Source organism: Amborella trichopoda, chromosome 4, assembly GCF_054954075.1.
Source record: "Amborella trichopoda isolate Santa Cruz 75 chromosome 4, AtrichopodaSantaCruz75HAP2 v2.0, whole genome shotgun sequence".
Lineage (NCBI taxonomy): Eukaryota > Viridiplantae > Streptophyta > Magnoliopsida > Amborellales > Amborellaceae > Amborella > Amborella trichopoda.
In genome coordinates this window covers 38,049,186-38,065,972 of record NC_142339.1, presented here as the reverse complement: position 1 = coordinate 38,065,972, position 16,787 = coordinate 38,049,186, and the positions used below count along the sequence as shown (strand labels likewise).

General features: G+C 35.4%; 1 protein-coding gene across 18 annotated transcripts in view; it reads right to left on the bottom strand.

The window, feature by feature from the left end:
• The window catches only part of CPSF73-II (cleavage and polyadenylation specificity factor 73 kDa subunit-II), a 56,341-nt gene that overhangs the window by 11,632 nt on the left and 27,922 nt on the right, over positions 1-16,787 (bottom strand). For 15 of the 18 annotated variants that reach the window (XR_016054436.1, XR_016054437.1, XR_016054434.1 and 12 more), the window contains 2 exons: positions 9,969-10,034; positions 7,939-8,008 (listed from right to left, as the gene is read on the bottom strand). Coding sequence is in view for 10 of the 18 variants with exons in the window: in XM_088865144.1 (XP_088721270.1) it covers positions 7,939-8,008; positions 9,969-10,034 (136 nt within the window). In the remaining 8 variants the exon portion in view is untranslated. The remainder of the gene's footprint in view (positions 1-7,938; positions 8,009-9,968; positions 10,035-16,787) is intronic. The other 3 variants (XM_088865158.1, XM_088865147.1, XM_088865145.1) reach the window with 1 other exon arrangement.

Genomic DNA, 16,787 nt, shown 5'->3' with positions numbered 1-16,787 from the left:
TTCTTGGTCTCCCCCAAACCCTTGTCAAGCCAGGATGGCCTCGACCTCACATATGAACTGCGTCCCCACACTTGGGGGCGTTCGAACTGCCTAAACCCTTGACTCATCCCCGCACGATGATAAAACCTCAAGGAGCTCGCATAAAACGTCGAATGCACCTTGAACTAGTTTGGGAGAGACAAACGATTGGCCAACTTCCCTATCTGCCTAGTCCCCTAAAAGAGATCATCGTACATCTAGATCAAGCCATTGTGCGTCATCTTCACGCTGATCTTCTTCCAAGTCTAGGGAGTGAGCTTCATCATCTAATCCCCCATCTTGAACTCAAGATGTTACCAACACGTCAGCATACTTCATCCATCAGACCGCTTGGCATAGACAATCACGAATCTCCTTGAGCTATTCAACCCTTGCCTTAGCTAACATTAATGCTACCGGACATCGCGATGGACTCTGTCATGAGTCCACATCATGTGGTGCCAAGGGTTGCTGATCTGTGAGCTTTAAGGCGCTCTTCCCCTAAACGAGCTGCACTGCAAGTTAGAGGCAAAAGTGGGCTAGATCTAGCAAGTTAACCCAGTTGTACTGGTTGGCAATCACTTAATGCCGGAGGTATTCATCCAATATCATAGTCACCCTCTTAGTCTACCCATTTGTCTAAGGGTGCTTGCTGGTCGAAACTCGTGAAGTTCATCCTTGTGTCCATCATCTTAAACAAATGCTGCCAAAAGCTCCCTATGATTACACGTCAACTAAAGGGTATGGCTGAAAGAAAGAATAAATCCTTACTAGAGAGAGTCAATTGTATGATGCAAGAAGCAAATGTATCTAACCAATTTTAGCCCGAACTTATATACTAACTGAATAACTAGCAAATCTATAATATAACCCCTTTTGAATTATGATTCAATAGAAAACGTAATTTAAATCACATGAGAGTGTGGGGTTGTCCAACTCATGTACTCAACCCAATGAAAACAATTTAATGCACGTTTGTTGGGTATTCCAGTAACTTTAAAGGCTACAGATTCTATGATCATGAGACTAAAACTACGTAAAAAGAAAAGATGCTTCTTTCTTGGATGATGAAGAAATGTCAAAAGGGAAACAACCTCAAATTATAAAAATAACATAAGACAAAATGGGGCAACATGGTAAATGTCTAAACCCTAGTGATGTTGATCATACTATTATGCTAGAGTGTATGAGAAGTACTAGGGAAAAGGGATCTAGTTATTTGGATGACTATTATGGGTATAATGTAAAACTTGATGATGAGGCCATAAGCTTTAAAGAGGCTATGAGTTCATCTGAAGCATCCAACAATTTAGCACTACGGTGATTGGGAGTCACAATGAAGGTCACATACTTTGAGAAGCAATTGACCACAATTGATCGCCATCATGGTTTGATTCATGTCGGGCCACTAATGAAATCCATGGACAAATAGACATATGGTCTTTTAGGAATGGGGAGGGGCACGAGCAACCTATCCAGTCACTACTGGTCCGTATTGTCTCACTAGCATACGAGGCAGGTTTCATCCTGCTCCATCTGATGCCAATGTTAGCTTCGAGATAAAAGGCCAATTCTCTCTACTCAGGTAGCCGGCTACTAGAGCGTCATGACACTCCCATAGCAGTTCCTTTCAAAGGGCACCTGTGGTGGGCACAAAAGTTTGTCTGCCTTTGGCATAGAGGACACCACCCTCTAGCCAAAACCTCCTGGTGTGGTCTCTCCTCGACTTGTTGCACTAGTTTGGAAGTCTTTAGGTCTCCTTCGACTTCCTCACAAATCCGTTTGAAGAGACTCCCCTCTACTCGAGCAACAACTGCTACTGCCCTTGGGTGGTCCATTTTCTGGCTTAAGGCATCCTCAAACACATTGGCCTTCCCTAGCTCATACTCCAAGCAAAGTCAAACTTTATCCTTCATCCTCTTCAACTGAAGCGAAGTGAATTTAAGAACATCGACCTACATAGTTGATTATGAAGAAAGAAATTCTATATGACTAATAAGCTAAAAGTGGGATAATTCGTAATAAGCTTTCTAAAGTGCCTGCAAAATGAATTGCATCGTACTCAAGCAACCATGATGAAACCAACCTAAAGAGAGCCAAGCTATAAAACCTTTCATCCGAAAGGACAAGAAATAATCCCAGGAACAAGAAGCAAAAAATACCCAAACAAGGAAGTATCCAAGTCCTATAAGACAAGCCAAAGAAATCAGCAATTTCAAATTATATTTGTAAATAATCTTCTTCGAAGATCATGGAGCATATCCAAAGATCTATTCATTTACTAAATCCTTCAAAAGAGAAGACGATGAGAGGTGCCAAAGCCTAGAAGCAGCAAATAGGGATATAAAAGAAATAAAGGTAAAACGCTTCAAGTTGTTCTGTCCAAATAGAAACCAGGTCAAATTAGAAGGATATTGTAGAGAAAATTGTCGATACAATAGTGGGTCTCTAAGTTTCTAAAAACCAAATTAGTAAATAACCTCAATAATCATCGAGATCAATGTTATAAACCACAAACTCGCTCCAGGATCCAAGCATGGCCAGGTCCAAGTCAACTCGATGAGTCCCAAGTTGATTTGGCAAGTAAAATTAGGGAAAATAGAAAATAGGAAAAAACATAAAAAAACTGCATAATGTAAAATGATGAAATGTTAATTTCAATATGTATATAAGGTTGTTTGGTTATTTTTGTCATGTTTGGCGTACTCTCGATGAAATAATAATGTAATTGTTGATGATTCCCCACAATTTCTAATGCAAATTCATATGACTTCCATCAATTTCCTGGTTCCAACTTCGTATTAAAGAAGATCCAAATCCAACGGAATATACAGCATATAGTTGTAGACTCATAAACAGACAACAACATTGATAAATATATATTTCTCTGGAGACATAATGTCACACATAGTCCAGAAAAAAAATAAAAATAAATAAATAAATAAATAAAAGAAGAAGAAGAAGAAGATAAAGAAAGGCAAAAAAAGAAAGAGACACTCCGATCTTCAGCATTTATCTACAACCAATACAAATGTCGTGGAGGTTCATAATCATTATAGCAGTCATGTTAGTGGCCCCAACATCTTGCATTATAGCAGTCATGTTACTGGCCCCAACATCTTGCATTATAGCAGTCATGTTACTGGCCCAAACATCTTGCATGTCACCTAGGCCCCAAAATCTCCAAGGCTAGTCATGTTAGTGGCCCCAAATGTCTGTATGGGTGGACCAATCCTCATGCTCACCTTCACAGCTTTCTTACACTAGTCTCCATCTTGCATGTCGCCTAGCTAGAGCTGCCATCATCATCTTCTTCATTGCCATCAGAAACCTCATCATGTCGCCTATGTTCAACTTGTTGTCCCTCTTCTTGAGTCTCCTCAGTGCAACCAGCCCCTTCCCCCACGTCTCCCCCCACCCCCTGCGTTTTTTCCATATCAATTGGACTGATCACATATTTAAGCACCCTATTACTGAGGACTAGTTCTTTCTGCTCAACTAACCATTATCTACATGATTTTCTACAAACATGTAGTCATGATTTATGGGGTTGCAATCTCTCACTTACTGCCTCAACTACCTCGTCCTTGGGTTCAACTTTTATAGTGCATGTACAACAATTTGTGGAGCTTCTCGATTTTCAACATGTTCCTCCTTGGTGTGTCGATCCATTGAAATTTACTCCAGTTTCTCTAGAATCTTAGCATGGAATATGTTTGGCTTAGGTTCACTTGTTATTTTGCTTAAAAAGGAGAAGACATTGCTTAAATAAGAGTACGATCACAAAGCAAAATACGGTGGAATAGAGTCGTATACTATTATAATGCTTCAAGTCCATGACCGCATGAGAATTTGAAAGCTAACCAGCTCTAGCTATGTGCAACTCTTTAAAGTAAGGCTTGACTCAAACTGTTCTTATGCATCTGTATCTAAAGCAAGGTCAAAGAATAAAGTCATAAACCAAAGTAGGTTTACACAGATGGACCATGCAGACATATTATGAAATTGAAACATCATCATAGGTTCACAATTTCAATTTACGTATAAAACAAAAGTTTACCTCATTCAAAGCCTCACTTTGTGGTTCTTCATCGTATTCCAATCTTTTAGTGCAATACTTCAACCCATCCATAATCTTGGTCCATGTGGACTTTAGGTTCTTTTGCTCTAACTGGGATTAGACAGAAAGGGGCTAAATTGACCTTGGGTAATGTCAGTAGACCAAGTAGGCTATGAACTCTGGGAAGGCTTCTTAGTTACAGAAGGCTAAGTACGACTAGGAGGTCTTTGCCTCTCAAGTAGCCCTGAATGTCTAAATAATTTTGGACAACCTATCCAGGTATTACAAGATTGGATCATGGAGGCACTAGATGGCTAGGTCTAGCACCCCTCGCCCTTGCACCACCCTGCCTCACTATTGAGGCAAGTTGTCTGTGAATATCTTCTAGATGGCCCTCCTTGCCAACTCTAGCTAAGCATCAAAATGTTTTACCTTTTCCACTAAGAGAAGTTGCATAATACAATCTCCTAGTCTTCTATACATCTTTTGTCATTTGCCTTCTTGCCTTTGCCTAAATGATGGATGCAAGTATTTATTGCTTGACAATCCAAAGAACACTATCATAAGGCACAACGTCACCCATCATTTAGGGTGGGAGATAGTTTAGGTGATTGATACCACCAGTCGTCTCTTTCCCCCAAAATAAACATTTTCACATATTTTCTAGACAGCCCTCCCAGCAAATTCAAATTGGGCATCAAAATGTTCCTTCCTCTTGAGAAGTTGCATGGTACTCTGTCCCTGTCTCCTCAATCATCTTTTGTTTTTATGCCATCTTGCCTTTTGCTACCATGATGATGCAAGTATTTGTTGTGTGACATTCCCAAGAACACAATCACAAGGCACATCATCACCCATCATTTTAGTTGGGCCACCAATCTCTTTCCCACTGAATTCTTATTAGGGTCCACCTTCACCCTGTATTGGCTAGTTGGATCCTCAGGTGCCCATGTCATCTCCTAAGCGTGTAGAAGCATAAGCCACTACAAGTCTAAGTCTAAGAAGACATTTATAAAAATACTATCAAATACATCAAAATTTTTAAAAAATAAAATTTCATTACTACTTTTCCTAAGAAAAATTTACTCTGGAAACAAAATAAGCATGCTGGAGGCAAAAAAAAAAATATCTAACAAAAACATTTGATTTGCTTCACTAAGGTTTGAAAAGATAAAATTAAAGTGATTCCCACATGTATATATATTATAAAAGTATTTTTTAACAGATCAAATATGAAAAATATTTTAAGGATATTAATAGAAAATCCCAATTTATTTTTTAAATTTAAAAAATAGTCCCATATTGTTTATGTTTTACACTTAGTCCCATTTTCTATAATAAATACTATATTTTAAAAAAAAATCTACATATCCAATAAGCTCAATTTTTGGCCATCCATACTTCTCACAACGATACACTTGTAGAAAATATTAAAAAAAGATAATTAAGTTAAATAAAAATGACCAAATACCCATAGAAATTTCAACATTTGAGGGATACTTTGGTCATTTTAATTAATTTTGAACCATTTTTGGTGTTTTTTACAAATGTGAGATGGTGAGAAGTATCAACACTCCAAATTTGAGCTCAAGTTCATGCATAGAAGAGAAAATAAAACTAAAATACAACATGCACTCTGAAAAGGTGCGACTTGAGCATAAAATATGAAATATACAAGACTTTTAATATTTTGACAATGAAATGAGACTTTTTCATATTTTCCCAAATGTTTATTTAAAGAAATTTTCAGAGGAAACGTTAATGCTAGAAACATAAAAGACCAATAGAAAAAATTCATTGGCATCATTAAAAAAAAAAAAAAATAGATTTACAAGCGTGTGCATATATATTATTATACACAAAGTGACCCACATGTGTGTGTGAATATATATAATTTGAATAAATTAAAATACGAAAAAATAACTTACTAAATCTTTTGAGAGTAAATGTTCCTTGGAAAAAAGTGTGAGCCTGCTAGAGGCATTAAAAACTTAAAGAAACAAAAAAACATCACATTAGTGTCATTGAGATAAAAAAAATAGCCAGTAATTCCCACAAGTATACATGTATAAAAAAACATTTTTGTGCACACCAAAATACGAAAAAGGTTTTATCAACTAAATTTCTGAAAATAAATGTTACAAGTAATTACCACATGGATATATGTATAAAACATTTTTCTATACATTAACAAACAAACTGATTTTTTGAGAGTGTGAAACAAAAATATAAGATAAAGACAAAATAACAAGATCCAATGATATTTCTCCAAAATAAATGTATTTAATGGACTTTAAATTGAAACAACAACCATTTCACTTATCCTAACTTTCAAAGCCGACCACCCAGCGACACCTCAGCTTAGAATCAGAGGACTCCAATCTTTGTAAATAGATCCACAAATACCCCAAATCAAAAACCTACAAACTATATTTAAGATCGGATTTCAAATATACTAGATCCGAACATCTCAAAACTTCCGGAAAACCCCTAAATAGAAAATCCAAACCTCATATTTGTGCGATTTTGATAACTTCTTTTATTAAATCCAAGAGTTGGATCAAATAGAGGACACAGAATCAGGCGTAGTGCCAATTTGCAGGTGTATGAAGCTCTCATTGAGGAAAAAAAAATGCAAGAAAAGGGTTTCTGCTTTGTACACTCCGCTTTATATTCTCTTAGACTCGGCTGGTCCTATCAGACTCGATCTAGGTGACCCGTCCAACTCCAGCAAAGAAACACCCGGATCTGAACAATGACTCTTTAGCTAAAATAAGGCCTCAAGCAAGTTGGGCACCCTCCGGGAATGGCAGGCTGATGTTTCCAGATGACTCTTCTAAGTCTAAGTTGGACTCGATGAGTTCTAAAGCACTTACTGGACTAAATGGTCCCAAAGCTTAGGGCCAATACCAGAGAAAAATTGAAAGTAAGCATGAAAGATCAATGAGTAATTCCTTTCCAACATATCAAGGTCAGTTAAAGGGCATGACATAAATGCCGCTTGCAAGCCCAATAACCAGCATAAACTTCCCAATTAGAAGATGGTTCAATGCATGCAATCTACTGCCATGCATGTCAACTCATGGGAATAAGCTTCTAAAAATTCAGGAAATATTATAATCATTTTGTGTGATATAAATACACGCTAGTTTAGAGTAACTAATAATTAACCACCCAAAAACAATCATGGATGAGATAGCATCACTCGCTAAAGCAATTCATATTGCTTGAGGAATTTGTATTTACATAGGAGACAGCACAAACAACACCTGAAATAAAGAGAAAGATTGCCCTGTACTTGTATTTTGGAACGACGACACCAAAAAAGACATTTGAAGAAGGTTTTGTGGAAAGGAGAAGAATGCAATTCATAGGACCAAATTACGCGGAGAATCAGGAAGAAATACCATAATCAATTTTTTATAGTAAGGAGTAGGCATTTTTTGGAGAAAAGCATCAATTATGTATTTGAGGTGCTTTCAGAAATAGGTTTGAAGACCCATCCAGGTTTTATGTATGTCAATAATGAAACAGAAAAGAATAAACCAAAAAAAAAAAAGGAAAATCAATGGAACAACAAGAGCAACCAGGTTATTTAATCTTTAAGAAAGTTGAGGAGTGAACTTATTTGAAGTTCAGGATTCACCTTTAGCCTCGGGTCTTTGCTTAATGTTCGCTCAAAGGCATAAACCTCACATATAAAGAACAAGGATTTCTAAAATTATGATCCAGACAACTAGAGACATGAGAAATACAAAGGGTAACATTCCAGCAATCCAATAAATATCACAATCCTGTCAGATATTAAAAAATACTCGAATTATATTTTAAATATAGAAAGGATTAGCATGAAGTCTAACCAGCTGAAAAGTAAATAGGAATCTTTAGATTCATACGCTCCCAGAAATCATCTAACAACATACAGAGTTCCTGCCCACAATTAAAAAATAGTGTCAAGTGGTTAATCTACTCCCAGAAGACAAGTTAACTTGTAATTACCACCATGGAATGGCTAAAAGAAAAGAAAAACACATCAATTGGACCTCCCACTCCAGTTATCAATGATTATAAATCGTGCACATGCTATAACAATTCCCGATTAGCATGTCATCAATTTAACATTCTTCAAGTACATATGAAAGTATCAAATATATGGAGTTTAACATCGGCTCCAAGAACTACATGCAGGCAATAGTATACACATATTCAAGAGAACATATGCTGTAAATATATTGGAATCTGAAACACTTATTGTCTTTAAAATACCATAATGAAATTGAAAAGTGGCAACAGTGCAATTGACAATTGACAAAAGGCAACAGTTCATCCAAGTTAAATTTCCACGCTTACCAAAACATAGAGGAATAAAGGATGAGAAGATTATGAACAATAACTAATCATCATTCCATGTGTATGGTATTCCACACCTTCTCTAAGATTATGATTTTTCAACAAAATAAATCCCATCAATTTCTAGTAAGATAGAAACTATTAGAGACAATATTATCCAAAAGCTCATGTGCAGAGTCGACTAAAGTATGCAAATCATCATTCCATGTGTATGATATTCCACACCTTCTCTAAGATTATGATTTTTCAACAAAATAAATCCCATCAATTTCTGGTGATTTCTGGTGAGATAGAAACTATTAGCGACAATATATTTCAAAAGTTCATGTGCAGAATCGACTAAAGAATGCATCGCTCATGTGCAGAGTCGACTAAAGTATGCAAATCATCATTCCATGTGTATGGTATTCCACACCTTCTCTAAGATTATGATTTTTCAACAAAATAAATCCCATCAATTTCCGGTGAGATAGAAACTATTAGCGACAATATTATCCAAAGTTCATGTGCAGAATCGAATAAAGTATGCATCACAATGAATTATAAATAAAGTCTTATGGTAGGCCTTTTGGAAAAAAAAAAAAGTCAAGTGGCCTTGACTGATTTATCCAACTTGTACTGAACAGTCTGTACTGAACAGTCAGAGTAGTAACAACTTGACTGATTTACAACAAGTCAAGTGACCTTGACTGATTTTTTAATTAATCAAAATAAAGTCCTTCATCGATTTCTTTATTTATACTCGAATATTATTTTATTGGGTGGGAAGTGGTCATGAACAATTGATAATTGACATTAAAAATTCCAAGACACAGAAGACCTCATCTTTGGCACAGATATGATATTTGACTTTTTAATTTTTAAGAAGCATATGATTTTGGTTTCTTATGTCAATGTTCCCTCACCAAAGTATGCATGAAACAAATAAATTATATATATATATATATATATATATATAGGAAAAAGCTACCTATAGGTTGTCACCTAAAATGGATAGTAGTTTAAGTTATGCTACTAGCCGTTAGGTCTTGATTGGACAGTTGGAAATGTATATTGATGTTATTATTTAAATTTTAATATCTTTCTAAAATCAGATCAAGATGAAATTTTGTGCATTCGTACTATACAATAGAGTGCACATGAAAAACATAAAACAAATATTTTCCAAATTTTAAAATGATGGGGGTAATTTGGTCGTTTTAAATTATTGAAAATATTTTTTTTATATTTCTATATAGTGTGTGATGATGTAGAGTATATACACTTAAAATTTCAGCTTAAACTGATTTGTAGAAAAAAGATTCAACTTCAAATAGTGACATGCATTTTCAACCATCCAATCAAAGATCTAACGGCACGAAGCATAACGTAAATTACTATTTATTTTAGGTACAACCTAGTGGTAGCGTTATCCATGCATGTACACACACACATAGAAGAAGATACTCATGTAGCAATGAGTAATTGTGCTCTTCCTAAAGCAACTATTGGAATCATATAATCAATACATAGAACAAGATACTTGTGTGGCAATGATCACCTGTGCTCTTCCTAAAGCAAATATTGGAATCAACACTTTTCCTCCTCCAGCAACACATTTATGTACCTGGGGAAACATACTAACAGTTACAGCAATAGAAAATATATCCCATTTAAAACAAAAGATTATTCAAGTGATGTTAACTTAAAGCTCAATTTGAAATAATTCATTCAGCAGTTTGAAATTTCAATTTGTAGAATTTACGTTCCACATTCAACAAAAGCAGTAGAAAACAAACAATATTCAGATAGTAGCAGTCTCTATGACTTTACTCAATTCACTCTTCTTACAAACATTGTGATCACATCTTACTTTGAGCCATTGGTATGGAGCAATAATATAAGTGAGTGTTGCATGTAACTTCAATCGCAAAAACAAAATGGCAACTTCTGTAACCCCATTTTTTGGCTCCATTCTTTTGTCTTCGACCACCTTAATACCGACTTTGGGGTATACTGATATGTTGATATTAGAAGAAATAAAAGATATTGCATGTATTGGCAACTATACTTAGCTCAATGGTAATAGATTCGACCAGTATTTTAAAAAGCGGATCAGTGACCCGGATCGGGCATATCAAAAACCCATCCTGATCGGCGAATAAGCGATCCGGATCGGGAATCGACTAAATCGGTCGGATTAAACCTTAAAAAAAATCCCAAAGAATTATTAAAATTCATTACAAATGTTGTTTTTTAAGAATTCAATAAGAAATGAAGGTACTCCATTAAGAATTTTCATTTCTTTGCATGAATATGCGAATATTGATATGTTCTTTCCTGCATGAACTATTATTTACCATTTAATTTACATCACATAAAAGGATAAATATAGAATTATCATGGATTAAGTATATCATCATACATGGACTACAGTAAAGCATATAATTCGTAACATACGATCTAAAAATAAAATGACAGACGACGTCGTTCTTCATCTTGGTCACGCTAGTGCCATTGATTGAATTCACGTGACAATTCATTGACTCGTTCTAAAAACAAATCATCCAAATTAGTGGGCACCTGACTATATCCAAATCCCTGAGTGTTAGTGTTTTGTTGTGGTCCTAATCCAAAATCCCCGAAGCTTGTCCATCCTTCATGCTCACCTACACTATCGTGCTCATCCCTACCCTCTTGTAGTTGGGACTCGATATGTGAATAATTTGGTTGGGAATGAGTGGCCTCAGAATCATCATCTCTCTCATTTTCCCTTAGACCCCCTTCCCACTCTCCCTCATTAGGTGTAATATCACCAACATCTTCGATGAATTGTGGATATGTTGGCGGGCTGCTTCCTCTTTCATGCTGCTCATCACCTTCTTCAAGATCTTCCTCACCGATAGCCTCAAGGAACGCTCTCTTGTGCAACACTGGCTCCTCTTCTTCTACTACCCCTTGTTCTGGTGTGTCTGTGACAAATATTGTGTCCAAGTCTATCGACCCATAGTCTTCAAGCTTCCTTTTTATTTGTCGCTCTCAGAGGTTTAAGTTGTAATGAACGTAGACTAATTTATGAAGCTTCTCCGAAGTGAGTCGATTCCTCTTAGTAGTGTGCAACCATTGAAACGTACGTCAGTTTCGCTCACAGCCAGTAGCATAACATATCTGGGAGAGCACCTTGATTGCTATCCTCTTTAGGTGAGGTGCATCACTACCATATATCTCCCACCATTCAGCTGAATTAAAATGCAAAAAGCATTGTAAAGGCAAGAACAATTCATATAATTAAATATATGAATGCACAAAATATTAGTAAGGGGATAACCTAGATCCATATTAGTTCGAGAATTCCTGGCAAGTCTAGTTCCAAAGGATCCTATAGCATCCCTATATATAGAAAGCTAAAACAAAATATTTTGTTTTAGTACATTATTCCTCACAAATATAACAACTCAATCAAGTTCTTACCCAAATATTAAATAATACCTCTTGTATTGCTGCTACCTGGTTTCGATAGCTTCTCTCCAACCTGGCAATAATGTATTTGACCCCTTCCATAATCTTGTGGGGATGTTCAGGTGTCAAATAGAAAAATTTTGGGTTGAAGTAGTAACCTAGAAAATATATAGATAGAAAAATGTCATTTAAAATTTCATAAAAAAATAATTTAGAATGAAACATTCTAATGATATAAATATATATTTACCTGCATAATGAATTGGATGTCCAAATTTGGTGTTCCACTTTTTTTCTATAATCTCGATCACTTTACTAGCAAAACTACACTTCTCCCTAATAGCTGATTTGGCCCTCTCGTACCTTCATAAAAGATGCCCATGGTAGCTTTATTGTCAGCATCCACCATTCTTAACACCGTGACCAAAGGGGCAGTGGCCTTTACGATACTGGAACATCGAGACCAGAACCTCCTATTTGAGACTATGCCGTCCACTTTTAGCCCGGTACTGGACTTCGAGAGGCAGTCATTTAACCACTCTTCACTGGTAAAAAATCTCTTTATTGTACCTTCAGATTCCCGAATGGAGTCCACAGACAAGTAATCTGTCACAAAGCTGGTTAAGGCAGGCCTGATTATCTCTTTTTTTTTAGACTGTTCTCTGAACAAAAATAAAATTTTAGAATGGTTATATATAAATCTTGACACCAACCTCGCTTCCTATAGAGTCTCCTTCACAATTTTGATCTCACCGATCTCCTCTAACCTAAGATCGATGCTGTGTGCAGCACACAGCATCCACTCTAGATGCTTCCTCTTATCCATCAACTTGCTGCCCACAGAAACACATGCACGCGCATTGTCCGTAATAAACTTGACTACATGCTTATCTCCCACCTCCTGCACTATCTGATCATATAGTCGTACGTAGAAGTTTGCATCCTTCTTCATCCCCGATACGTCTTTACTAGACGAAAAAGCTGTACCTTTTGGAGAATCGATCAAGAAGTTTATAAACTCCTTTTTGCTAACTTTATTCAACCAACCATCACTCATGAGAGTAATGCCTGATCTTGACCAACTCTGTTTATATTCTTCAATCCACTTTCTAACTTCCTCCACCTCTTCATCCAATATTGGCCCACTGAGCTCATATGCCGTCGGGGGTTTTACCCCGGGCCTGGCTCTCTAGATTGCGTTGACCATAAGTGGAAAATATGAGCTATTGGCTGCATCAAAGGAGATCCCTTTATCGTAGAACCATTTACCAACATATCTGCCTAACATGTTTCTCGTACCTTTCACCATGTCTTTGAGGGTCATCTGTTCTGACTTAGGCTTTGAGAGAAATGGGTCTATACGACCATGACCTACAATACTTGCACTCCAAGATAAGCTAGAAACAATTTCTTCAACGTCTGATTCCTCTTGATACATTTTGCCACCAAACCCTCCATACATATTTGAGCTGGGCCCGCCATACATGCTTGAGCTGAACCCGCGTTCCCTCTGGTATGTTTCTTGTAAACTCATTCTTGTGGCCATCTCCAAGTCATTATTATATTGTTCTTCTGGATCATTCCCGCTTGATGGCGTATATAAACTAGCTATCTCCTCATCCATCCTCTGCTTTACAATTTTTTTACCTTTGATAGCCTTGAAAAATGCCGTCATTTGCTTTCTTACATTACTAGGGACACTATTGCACGCAGAAACATCTCCCTTAACCCCTGCCAAGTGTTGCTTGAACCTACGCACTCCACTACTTATCACTCTTTGGCAGTAATTACAAATAATTTTGCATTTTTTGTTGGCATCAAGTCTGACCCCATGTTGCCATGCAGGGTCTTCTGCAGATCTTGTCATGATTCAACTTTAATATGCAAAAGGTTAAAAATTAACCTGACAGTTCAATATGAAAAATAATCACCATGTGCAGTGATAATATGTAGAGGTAGTTCATGAAGTTATATTTGTTGTTAATGCAAAATACTTCTATTGACAAAAATATTTTAGTTCCTACTGGGAAAAATAATTTATTTATGCAACATTATAGATAAAAATAGCCTATACCAGCCACTACATATAGAACAATAAATTTACATTGATATAGTATCAATAAAAAATATATTTACAATGGTATAGTAATTCACAATGGCAATACATATGGACTTGTTACCAATCTTCATTTCGACAAACATAAATTAGTTCTTACTGAGAAAAAAAAATATTTATGCAACATTATAAATAAAAAAAAGTCTGTATAAGTCACTTAGAATCGAGAAAAAAATTACATTAATATAGTCATCCATAATGCCACTACACGTATATTTGACACAAAAATAATTTACAATGATATAGTCATTCACAATGCCACAAATAAATTTACAATGATATAGTGGGCACAACCCCAACTCGATTGAAATGATCACAAATAGTCGTACATCTCAATTACAAATATGCAAGATAATATAATAAAAAATACAAGCTCCAAACATGGCCACAACTCAATTATCAGAACATACATTTTTTGCATTAAAAATTTAATAATAAAATTGAAAAATGCAAGATAATATAATTATCATACATGCCATGATTTTTTTACAATGATATTCACTTTAATTCCTCATGATAATACAATTTAAAAACATGTATTATTTGCATTAAAAATTTTAAAACTTAAAAATACATTTTTAATGCAAAACTGCATTAAAAATATAATACAGTTTCAAAGCATGTATTTGTTAATGTATTTTTTTGCATTAACAACAAATTAAAATATACAGTTTTGCATTAAAAATATAATAACATGTATTTTTTTGCATAAATAATCCATCAACATGCAATTTTTTTAACTAAAAATTTAACAATAAAAATTAAAATTATTGTTTAATTCCTCATGATAATGAAAACCTGGTCACGATTTTCACAATCTTTTGGAAAATCACGATTTTCAAAAAACTTGATCATGAATTAAAAAAAAAAACAAAGGCAGTTCTTCATAGACCCACCTAACATCAGTCATTCCAACTCAAAAATCCGCCTCAAATCGAATAAATTACATCAAATTGACTACATGTTTTGATAAACAACACTATAACCAATCAAAGCCCTATAATATTAACACATTATTATTAAAAAATTAAATAAAATCAATTGAATTGAGGGAAAAAAAAAAAAGCCCAGTTCTTCACAGACATCAGTCATTCAATCCCAAAAATCAAGCTCAAATTAAATAAATCAGATCAAATTGAATACATGTGATGATAAACAAGACTATAAGGATTCAAAACCCTATAAATTTAACACATTCTTTGGAAAATATTGAGTAAAATTGATAGAATGGCAGAAAAAAAAAAAAAAAAAAAACAACAGTCCATTTTTTGTTCACAGACCTCAATCTTTTTTTCTCAAAAATCAAGCTCGAATTGAATAAATAAAATCAATTTGAATACATGTGATGATAAACAACATGATAACGAATCAAAACCTTATAAATTTAACACATTATTTGCAAAATATTGAGTGAATTTGATAGAATGGCGGAAAAAAAAAAAAAGCACAGTTCCTGTTTTTCGTGCACCCATGCGTTCAAATTCAAAATTGATATGTATTCCTCCAAAATAATCACAAATTATAGACAAAAACTTCTGAACAACACTCTTACGATCAATCACCCTGAAATTTTACAAAAAATGATGCCCTCTTTCTCTTGAAATCAGTGAAATGGCGGAAACCCTAAACCTCACTCTTCGATCCAAATTGTTTTAATCAAAATCGGTGATTTTTACTACCCTTTTATTGACTGAAATGGCCGAAAAATTTGAATTAAAGCCTGCAAGATTCGAATATAAGGCTGAAAAAGATGAAAAATGATTAGAAAATGACAAAAAAAGATGAAATCTGTGAAGAACATTGTGGAGCCCGTGTTTTTGGGTGAGTCAATGGTGAGACTCGGCGATTCATTATTGGGAATCGCCCGGTTCTCTCTAGACACAGGCGATTCCCGGTTTTGTGGTGGAACCGGCACGGGGACTGCCGATTCCAGAGTCAAACCGGGCAAGTCCGATTCGACTCACCGAGTTTTCAAACCCTGGATTCGGCCTATGGGGAACAAAGATTGGACCCTTGAAGTTTGTTCCAACAAGCCAAGCTGATTATTCTTTTCTTTGTACTTTTTAAGGGTTGGAATACAAAAAGAAGAAGTGGAAGAGAGAGATTTATCATGCATTGAAGTGATACAAAAATATGCGGTTCAATGGGTTAATATTTTGGAGAAGACAAAGAAAAATGAAGCAAGAATCACAATAAAAATCAAGTTCTGAAATTTCATTTCGAACTTAATATCTTCAACTGCTAGTAACAAACCCTAAAGGAAATGGGGAACTTAGAGCAACTCATGGAACATCAAGGAGGAATCCTACAAGTACATACAATCAGATTTCTTAAGCAGAAATTTTAGAATAGAAACTATAAACTGGTTGTGAACTGTTTATGAAACGAAGTTGTGGAATCTAAACACAAATTTTAGAATAGCTCTCCATGATGTGTAGCACAGCACACTATTTGTGGACTGTTTTCTTGCCGGCTTCAGTATCTCTATAGAGCATCTGGTTTTGTGGGTTGCCTTTAGTTTACTTTATCTTCTTTCTTTTTCTTCCATTTTTGTGCCAGTTTTTTGTATAGAGTACCCATTTTGTGAGCTGCTTTTGGGGGTTTTTAGTACTTTTCTGATTTATTAAATACAGTCAACCTTCTCCCAAAAACTCTAAACAACAAGCAATCCATGCCATGCAAAAACCATGTTGGATTTTTTGTGGCCATCTAAATGCCTTACGAGAGCATGTAAAATTTTATTGTAGTGATAATATTGGCTCCATTAGGAGTAGGGTCTGGTGGGACCGACAGGGCACATTTTGA